Raw genomic sequence first — 10,831 nt, 5'->3', positions numbered from 1 at the left:
ACCTTACTGTCAGGTTAATGCAGATCGGGTGCTCACAAACAGAGGGGGCTCGTTTTTTCACCTTACTGATTCCTATGACTGACAGTTTTATACTGTGAGTCCGGGGCCTAACTATGGTCCCCAGAACTGCACTTATAAGTCCCTGTTAGGGAAATATATACGCACAGTAAGTAACATCATGTTATATAGCCATATGACATTACACGTGACTAATAAAAAGAAAACAAGTTTACAAAGTGTAAAAGTCTCATAAACTACATAAAAATATTAATAGAAATAATTAAAAAAATAAATCAGTGACTCAAAAGACCAAAAAAAATTATTTTATAAAATATTTTTCATTGAATAAAAATAATCTAAAGGTAAAGAACATACTATTTGATATTCCCAAATTGAAATGGGAGAATTTTATTCCATTCTTCTATAAAAATCCATATAAATTTAACTTTAAAGTGGTTGTCTGGACATTTAATATTAAGGGTGCATTCACACCACCGGATGTATTTTGCAGTCCGCAAAAAATATAGATGACGTCCGTGTTGCATCAGTTTTTTTTTTGTATCCATGTCCGAAAAACAAACAAGACTGGGACATGTTCTATTTTTTTGCAGGGCTACAGAACAGACATACAGATACAGACAGCACACAGTGTGCTGTCGGCATTTATAGTGAAGCCATTGGAATGAATGGGTCTGCATCCGGTCGGGAAAAAAGCGGAACGGATGCAGACTGCAAATACAGCCGTGTGAATGGCTTATTCTCAGGGTAGGTCATCAATATCTGATCCGTGGGAGTCTGACTCCTGGGTCATCACGATCATCGGTCACGTGGTCTAATAACTGTTGAGTTCTATTCAAGTGAATGGGCCTGGGCTGCAATACCAAGCATAGCCACCATACGATGTACGGCGCTGTGCTTGGCATGCTATGAGGAGGCTGCTGCACTCACGGGAGTACTGTGGCCACTTCAAACAGCTGGCTGGCGGGAGTGCCAGGAGTTGAACCCCCACTGATCAGATATGGATGACCCATCCAGAGGATACCCCATCAATACCCCATCAATATTGAACTTCCAAAAAAAACTTTAAATTATATCTCACCCCAAAAAAAATTGTAAGAAAACGTACATAGGCACGTAGAAAAAAGTTATGGCTAATGTGTGTTGTCAGGCAAAAATTCCAAACTTGAAGGACTTATCCAGGTGTTAAAAATGGATGCAACCACTACAAGTATGGAACTGTGCATTACAGACCAAAGTAAACAACGAGCATTATGGTCCCTTCAAAGAGCTGGTCGTGGGAGTGCTGAGAGTCGGACAGCACCAATGTAATATTGCTGGTCCATTTTTAAGTCCTGGATTAAAGGAACAGACTGATTTTTGTGGCCACTGTTTTGCAGCCTTTCACAGAGTAGACCCTCTCCCTATCAGGGTAGTAGGACATTTCTCCAGCGATTTTAGCGACCAGTTCTTCATTTATCGTTCTGCCACGGTGACGAAGCTCTGCCCTCACACACATCCTTACGTGTTCCTCTTCCAAAGGAAGGAACGGCACAAAGACGTCAATCAGATTTCTGTCTATCAGACTACAGTGCCAAAATCCACCTAAAAGGAAATACATACAGAAGCTTTACCAGGGTAATAACGTGTGCGCATGGGCCCTATAGACAAGCTTGGAATAGGGCCCCATTCCTCCAAGACATCCTTCAACATAAAGTGAGTTCTGGCGATTGGTGTGGGTCTCAGTGGTCTAGCAGTTATCACCTATATCAGGGATGGCCAGCCTGCGGCTCTCCAGCTGTTGCAAAACTCCCAGCATGCCCAGACTGCCTACAGCAGGGCATGGTGGGAATTGTAGTGTCACAACAGGTGGAGAGCCGCAGGTTGGCCATCCCTGACCTATATGGTGTCTTTGCCAAAATTCCATATTAACACTTAGAGGACCAAACAATTTTCTGTTTTTGATAATTTTTATTTTTTTTTTACTTCCTGCCTTCTAGGATTCATAGCTTTTTTACTTTTCTGTTTAGATTTTTGAAGACTTATTTTTTGCTGGACAAGTTGCACTTTCCAATGGCACCATTTAATATGGCATACAATGTAATAGGCAGATGGAAAAAAACCGTGCAATTTTCACGCACGGTTGCTAGGAGACGATCGGGATGGAGACCTGATCATTATTATTTTCCCTTATAACATGGTTATAAGGGAAAATAATAGCATTCTGAATACAGAATGAATAGTAAAATAGCGCTGGAGGGGTTAAAAAACAAATAAATAATAATTTAACTCACCTTAGTCCACTTGATCGCGCTGCCGGCTTCTCGTCTGTCTCCTTCTTTGCTGAACAGGACCTGTGGTTAGCATTCATTGCAGGAACAGGACCTGTGGTGACTTCACTCCGGTCATCACATGATCCATCACATGATCTTTTACCATGGTGATGGATCATGTGATGGATCATGTGATGACCGGAGTGACGTCACCACAGGTCCTGTTCCTGCAATGAATGCTCACCACAGGTCCTGTTCAGCAAAGAAGGAGAGAGACGAGAAGCCGGTAGCGCGATCAAGTGGACTAAGGTGAGTTAAATTATTTTATTTTTTAACCCCTCCAGCGCTATTTTACTATGCATTCTGTATTCAGAATGCTATTATTTTCCCTTATAACCATGTTATAAGGGAAAATAATACAATCTACAGAACACCGATCCCAAGCCCAAACTTCTGTGAAGAAGTTCAGGTTTGGGTACCAAACATGCACGATTTTTCTCATGCAAGTGCAAAACGCATTACAATGTTTTGTACTCGCGCAGAAAAATCACGCGTGTTCCCGCAACGCACCCGCACATTTTCCCGCAACGCCCGTCTGAAAAAGGCCTAAGGGTCTTGAAGATGCAATGTTCAGATCACTTCTGCCTTACATTACAATGAATTATCATTGCAATGTATTGCAGACTATGTTCCCCGATCTCAGCGCTGAGAAAGCCGTTCGACCGCTGGGAGTGCAGCGCTCTGGGGAAAGCCACAAATGTCTGTGATTGACGTTATTGCAGATACAGTTCTGATCAAAAGTTTAAGACCACTTGAAAAATTGCAAAAAATCTTTTTTAGCATGGCTGGATCTTAACAAGGTTCCAAGTAGAGCTTCAACATGCAACAAGAAGAAATGAGAGTGAGACAAAACATTTTTTGAGCATTCAATTTAATGAAAACAGCGAATAAACTGAAACAGGCTGTTTTTCAACTGATCAAAAGTTTAGGACCACAAGCCTTTAAAAGGCCAAATCTGTGCAAAGATGTGGATTAATTGTCATTTTCTGTCAGGTAGTCACACGTTGTGATGGCAAAGGCAAAAAAAACCTCTCCCTTTTTGAACGTGGTCGGGTTGTTGAACTGCATAATCAGGGTCTCTCACAGCGCGCCATCGCTGCTGAGGTGGGACGCAGTAAGACAGTCATTTGGAATTACTTAAAGGATCCTGAGGGTTATGGAACAAAAAAGTCAAGTGGAAGACCCCAAAAAATTTCATCAGCACTGAGTCGGAGGATCCAATTGGCTGTCCGTCAAGACACTGGACGATCCTCGACCCAAATTAAGGCCCTTACTGGTGCTGACTGCAGCCCCATAATGTCATGCCCTGCTCAGACTATGTGCAGAGGTCTGCCAGATTAGCAGCACGTGTCTAGTCATTTGTTTTGTTTTGGAGTTGAGCTGTATCCGCCTCCCTTCAGGTGCACTGGGTGGGGTCATTGGTTTGAGTTTAAATTACGCCCACTCCCTGTGTCCTGTGCGGGTTATAGCTTCTGTCTGGCTGTGGAAGCAAGGAGGGAAGGATTGGCTTTTCCTGCTCAGATAAGATAAGTTGGTTTCTGATTTATTTGGTTTGCTGTCTAGGCTGTTTGAGTGTCGTCTGTCCCCTCCTGGTTCTGAGGGAGCAGGCTGCCCCTTTTCCCCTTTCACCATCTCAGGGATTCTAGGGTATTTTCAGCCCAGGCACGAGAACACATTATTCTCATCTTTAGGGTCTGAATGTGGGCATAGCAGTATAGGGAGAGCTGTTAGGGATTTGCTAGGAGGTGACCTTATCCCCAGCTTCTCGCCTAGAAAACTTGTTTGTTTAGTTATCTGTGTATCTTATATCCTGTCCGCCGTGACATTATAACCCGCCATACTTTGACTGCCATTACTCAGCGGTTTTGTGATGGCGTCAATTAATGCGCTAGTTGACCGCATGCAGGGATTATCTCTAGAGGTTGCGGATCTGCGTAGTTCGGTCACACGGTGTCAGAATGCTCTGGCATCAGGTGCAGGTCAAATTTGTGGGGAGCCTAAAGTCGCTCTTCCTGAGAGATTTGCTGGGGGTGCGGATGACTTTATCCGCTTTAAAGAGTCATGCAAGTTGTATTTTCGGCTGCGTCCATCTTCGTCAGGTGATGAAAGTCAGAGGGTTGGTATAATCATTTCTCTGCTTAAAGGGGACGAGCAATCCTGGGCCTTTTCTATGCCGCCCGGTTCTCTGGCCCTCCGGTCGGTGGAAGAATTTTTCAAAGCCCTGGGATTAATTTACGATGACCCAGATCGCGTAATTTATTACAGGGTGAACATGCAGAGGTTTACTGCGTTGAGTTTAGGAGATGGGCTACAGAGTCAGAGTGGAATGACCCCGCGTTACGTAGCTACCTCAGTATCTCTCAGATTTTGCGGATGTCTTTTCGGAGGGTGGGGCTCAGGAATTGCCCCCTCATTGTGACTATGATTGTCCAGTTAATCTCATCCTAGGGGCTAAGTTGCCAAAGTCTCGGCTTTACAATCTTTCTCAACCCGAAAGAGAGGTCATGCGGAAGTATATCGCCGAGAGTTTGGCAAAAGGTCATATTAGGCCATCTAAGTCTCCGGTGGCAGTAGGTTTATTCTTTGTAAAGAAAAAGGATGGATCACTGAGACCTTGTTTGGATTTCCGGGAATTGAACCGTATTACAGTCCGGGATCCGTATCCCCTTCCTTTGATCTCCGACCTTTTTGATCAGATTGTTGGTGCCAAGGTGTTCTCCAAGTTGGATTTGAGAGGTGCCTACAATCTGATCAGAATCAAGGAAGGGGATGAGTGGAAAACAGCCTTCAATACGCACGAGGGTCATTTTGAGAATCTGGTTATGCCTTTTGGGTTGACGAACGCGCCAGCGGTATTTCAGCGATTCGTCAATGACATTTTTCAACATTTGGTGGGGAGGTTCATGGTAGTTTACTTGGATGACATTTTAATTTACTCTCCTGATCTGAAGACCCATCAGGATCATGTGAGACAGGTTTTGACGATCCTTCGGGAGAATAAATTATATGCCAAATTGGAGAAATGTGTGTTTTCTGTGCAGGAGCTTCCGTTTTTGGGATATCTGCTTTCTGACTCTGGTTTTCGGATGGACCCCGAAAAGGTCCGGGCGGTTCTGGAATGGGACGGACCAGAGAATCAGAAAGCTTTGATGCGGTTTTTGGGGTTTACTAATTATTATAGAAAATTTATTTTGAACTATTCTACCATTGTAAGACCTCTCACTGATATGACTGTCTGGTCGGATGAGGTATTGCAGGCCTTTTCGACTATTAAGGAGTGTTTTGCGTCTGCTCCCATTCTGGTGCAGCCCTATGTGTCTCAGCCATTCGTGGTGGAGGTTGATGCATCAGAAGTGGGGGTTGGAGCGGTGCTGTCGCAGGGTTCATCTCCTGGCAAGTGGGTCCCGTGTGCTTTTTTTTCCAAGAAGCTCTCGGTCGCCGAGAGGAATTATGATGTGGGACTAGTTCCTCTGGGATGCCAGAGGAGGAGAGATTTTCTTCTGCCTTGTCTTCTATCTGGCGGAGGATCCAAGTGAATTTGGAGAAGATGGGTGAGAGGTATAAGCGAATGGCTGACAAGAGACGTGTGACTGGTCCGGACCTGTGTGTGGGTGATCTGGTGTGGTTGTCCACTAAAAATATTAAACTGAGAGTGCCAAACTGGGTCCAAGATTTATTGGTCCGTACAAAATATCTGCGGTGATCAATCCAGTAGCGTTTCGGCTGGATCTTCCGCAGACTTGGAGGATCCATGATGTGTTCCACAGGTCTTTACTGAAAAAATATGTGAAACCGGTGGAACCATCGCCATTGCCCCCTCCTCCTGTTCTGGTCGATGGAAATTTAGAGTTCGAGATCTCCAGGGTTCTTGACTCTAGAGTTCTTCGGGGTTCCCTTCAGTACCTGGTACACTGGAGGGGATACGGCCCTGATGAAAGGATGTGGGTTCCGGCGCTGGATGTCAGTGCCAGCCGACTGGTGAGGGCTTTTCACAGATCCCACCCGGATAAGGTTGGTCCGGGGTGTCCGGAGGTCACCCGTAGAAGGGGGGGTACTGTCATGCCCTGCTCAGACTATGTGCGGAGGTCTGCCAGATTAGCAGCACGTGTCTAGTCATTTGTCTTGTTTTGGAGTTGAGCTGTATCCGCCTCCCTTCAGGTGCACTGGGTGGGGTCGCTGGTTTGAGTTTAAATTACGCCCACTCCCACTCCCCTTTGGTTTGCTGTCTAGGCTGTTTGAGTGTCGTCTGTCCCCTCCTGGTTCTGAGGGAGCAGGCTGCCCCTTTTCCCCTTTCACCATCTCAGGGATTCTAGGGTATTTTCAGCCCAGGCACGAGGACACATCATTCCCACCTTTAGGGTCTGAATGTGGGCATAGCAGTATAGGGAGAGCTGTTAGGGATTTGCTAGGAGGTGACCTTATCCCCAGCTTCTCGCCTAGAAAACTTGTTTGTTTAGTTATCAGACGGCATCTGAGACTGAAGGGCTTCAAAAACAAAAAACGTCTTCAAAGACCTCGTTTCCTTGAACGCCACAGAACTGCTCGTTTGGACTTTGCAAGAGAGCACCAAACATGGGACATTCAAAGGTGGAAGAAAGTTTTATTCTCTGATGAGTAAAAATGTAACCTTGATGGTCCTGATGGTTTCCAATGTTACTGGCATGACAAGCAGATCCCACCTGAGATGTTTTCTACGCGCCACAGTGGAGGGGGTGCCATAATGGTCTGGGGTGCTTTTTCCTTCAGTGGAACAATGGAGCTTCAGGAAGTGCAGGGGCGTCAAACGGCTGCTGGCTATGTCCAGATGTTGCAGAGAGCATTCCTCATGACTGAGGGCCCTCGTCTGTGTGGTAACGACTGGGTTTTTCAACAGGACAACGCTACAGTACACAATGTCCGCAGGACAAGGGACTTCTTCCAGGAAAATAACATCACTCTTTTGGCCCATCCTGTGTGTTCCCCTGATCTAAATCCAATTGAGAACCTTTGGGGAAGAATGGCAAGGGAAGTTTACAAAAATGGACAACAGTTCAGACAGTAGATGGCCTTCATGCTGCCGTCTTCACCACTTGGAGAAATGTTCCCACTCACCTCATGGAAACGCTTGCATCAAGCATGCAAAAACGAATTTTTGAAGTGATAAACAATAACGGCGGAGCTACTCATTACTGAGTTCATGTTTGGAAGCTGGATTTCTGTTTTGGGGAGGTTTAGTTTTTTTTTGGAGGTGAGGTCCTAAACTTTTGATCAGCTGAAAAACAGCCTGTTTCAGTTTATTCGTTGTTTTCATTAAATTGAATGCTCAAAAAATGTTTTGTCTCACTCCCATTTCTTCTTGTTGCATGTTGAAGCTCTACTTGGAACCTTGTTACGATCCAGCCATGCTAAATATGATTTTTTGCCATTTTTCAAGTGGTCTTAAACTAGTCATGAGGAAGGATCGCTATTGTCTCTGATCCGAAACATGTAGACTGGACTGTAACTGGCTTTTATCTACACTGAAAAATAAAGGTAACATTTTACCGAGCTTGACCTTTTTCTCTTTTTACTTAAGTAATGCTGTGGTTCTTGGCGTGGTCCGTGCTTGGTGTGACAGGGTTTGAGCACGCCTATACTCTCTCTTTGCCTACCTAAATTTTTGATCAGGACTGTATTAGCCCTTGGTGTCTGCTGTACGAAACAGCAGGCACTTGGAAGCTGTGGCGCCCGCTCCACTTTTAAAGAGATGACATCCGCCATACATATACGATGTATGTTGTCAAGGGATTAAATGGGTTTTCTGGGGCTTAAAAGGGTTGTCCAAGATGGCTGCTTTGTTATAAAAACAGCTCCACACCTGTCCATGGGTTGTATCTGGTATTGCAGCTCAGTTCCATTGAAGTGGGGCTCAGCTATAATACCACACACAACCTGTGGACAGGTGCGGTGCTGTTTTTGGAAGAAAGTAGCCATCTTTTTTAAGTCCTCAACAATCCTTCAATATATTCATGAACTGATCATCAAGATAGCTCATCAATATCAAGTCGGTGCTAGTTTCAAATTCCAGCAACCCCGATCATCTGTTTGAAGGGGCCACTGTGGGCTCTTTCTCGCCCCGTGATGTCAAATCAACTGTAGCTCAGTTCCATTCATGTGGATGGGACTGAGCTGCAATATCAAGCATTGGCACTATTCTCAATATACTATATACTTAATATACTTAATATACTATGAAGTGGCTGCAGTGCTCTTCGAACAGCTAGGTGTCGGACCCCCACCAATCTAATATTAATGACATATGCCTAATATAGAGATAGACCATCAATATCTGATTACTGCAACCGGAAGTTGGGACTGGAACTACACAGCTCTGTGGGCAGTGTACTGGACATAGCTGGTGGTTGCAGGGGTCATCTCATTGAAGGTGGGGGTGTGGGCACCAGACAACCACCTTTTAAGATATTGATGGCCTATGATAAGCATAGACCATCAGTAAAAAAAAATCCTTGAACACCATTTAAACTCTAGAAAATCCCAGTGTGGATTATATGAATCCTCCCAGTACTCCGGACACAGCTTATCTAACTTACCCTTTTTGTTGAAGGCATGCTTTGCTAAATGGCTTTCCACAACAGACAGTTTAATGTCTTCTCTTTTCTTTTTATTCCTCCAAAAATCCAAGGCCAACTCTGTAATCTTCTCTCCTCCCGCATTACTGTAACATAAAACACGTGAAGTCTGAAGTTGCTGTGATACTCCAGAGGCTATAGAGTATCTGGCCAAGTATCACAGAGCATATGACCTACAAACAAACCAGTTTTCCTCTGTGCAGGCTCCATACCTAATTATCAGCATTATACATCAATACTGAGTAGTGTAGCTGTGAATTCAGCACTGAGGTAAGATAGAAAGCTTACTTGAAGCTACTAGAGCTACTTAAATGTACTAGAAGTTACTATTATATATTGTATAATAGTTTAACAGCTAGCATTGTATTCCTCACTATGGCCACCCAAGTGATCACATTATGTTACCAGCGCCTGGAATTACCTATGCCACTCTGTGCCATCAAAAAGACTAGAAAACCATATAACATGGTTGAGCTTACCTGAGGAAGATAAATATGCATTTTCGGAAAGATAGTCCGTCCAGTTGTTCATAGGTATCCAGGTAAGGTTTGATGACATCAATGAGGCCTGGCGGCATCTTATCCATCTCATCAAATATGAAGATGGCCCGTTCACACCGCGTCACTGTACCATGGATGCGCTGTTTTATAGTGTTCTGTCAAAACGAAGAAAATGTATGTCCTACAATTTTCTAATTTACACTGTTTGACAATTAAAAAAAATTTAAATACCGCACTAAGAAGCAGTTGTTGGAATGGAATGAAACTTTCTGTATTTGAATGTAATGATGATATATGTGAGTGTTTACAATATAAGGCCTTATGCACACGACCGCAAATTGCGGATCCACAAAACACGGAAGCCGCCCCCATGTTCCTTCTGCAATTTGCGGAACGGAACAGGCGGCCCATTGTAGAAATGCCTATTCTTGTCCGCAAACCGGACAAGAATAGGACATGTTATATTTTTTTGCGGGGACACGGAACGGAGCAACGGATGCGGATTGCACACGGAGTGCTGTCCGCATATTTTGCGGCCCATTGAAGTGAATGGGTCCGAACCCGAGCTGCAAAAACTGCGGCTCGGATGCGGACCAGAACAACGGTCGTGTGCCTGAGGCCTAAGAGTGAAAGGAGAAGTCTATTGGAGAAAACTGTACAATTGAAAGGAGGCTCTAGGACCCTGTTGTACCACCTCTAGCCTGGATACAAGATGAGATACGGCCTCTATCCTGGATACAAGATGAGATATGGCCTCTATCCTGGATACAAGATGAGATATGGCCTCTATCCTGGATACAATATGAGATATGGCCTCTATCCTGGATAACAAGATGAGATACGGCCTCTAGCCTGGATACAAGAGGAGATACGATGGGGCATACAGGTTCCATATGGTATCCTACGGCACATTTGCCCACAGATGATGCAGCTGGGCCTGTAGATCCTGCACACTCGTCGGTTGCTGAAACTGGTGTCCCAACTGGTCCCATAAATGCTGGATTGGTGATAAATCTGGTGACTGGGCAGCCAAGAAAGTGTTGGAATCTGGAGGAGACATTCCTGGGAAAACCTTGCTATATGCGGCCGAGCAGTATCCTGGTAAAAAATGCCAGCTTAAAGAACTGCCATGAGAGGAACACGTGTGGCTGCAGGATGTCCTGCACATATCGCTGAGCTGATCCTATGCCTCGTATTACTACAAGGGGTGACCGACTGTCATATGCGATGGCTCCCCAGATGATCACACAAGCAGTTGGGCAGTGTGTTGCTCCAAGTCAGAATTGAAGTGTTTACCACGGGGCCTCCATACATGAACCAGACTTATGGGATCCCAAATAGAAGCTGGATTCATCACTAAAGATGATAAGGTTCTAGTCTGGAGCAGTCCAGG

The 10,831-nt window shown here is 44.7% G+C and overlaps 1 protein-coding gene across 1 annotated transcript in view; it reads right to left on the bottom strand.

Annotated features, from left to right (window-relative positions):
- LOC120977043 (torsin-1A-like) overlaps positions 1 to 10,831 on the bottom strand; it is a 36,472-nt gene continuing 25,641 nt past the window's right edge. The window contains exons 4-6 of the mRNA XM_040404772.1: positions 9,418 to 9,593; positions 8,900 to 9,024; positions 1 to 1,602 (exon numbers count right to left, since the gene is read on the bottom strand). Coding sequence (XP_040260706.1) covers positions 1,358 to 1,602; positions 8,900 to 9,024; positions 9,418 to 9,593 — 546 coding nt within the window. The 3' untranslated portion in view covers positions 1 to 1,357. The remainder of the gene's footprint in view (positions 1,603 to 8,899; positions 9,025 to 9,417; positions 9,594 to 10,831) is intronic.

The sequence above is a fragment of the Bufo bufo genome, chromosome 8 (assembly GCF_905171765.1).
Source record: "Bufo bufo chromosome 8, aBufBuf1.1, whole genome shotgun sequence".
NCBI classification, from domain to species: Eukaryota; Metazoa; Chordata; class Amphibia; order Anura; family Bufonidae; genus Bufo; species Bufo bufo.
The sequence above is the reverse complement of the archived record's forward strand: the minus strand, read 5'-3'. Positions and strand labels throughout refer to the sequence as shown.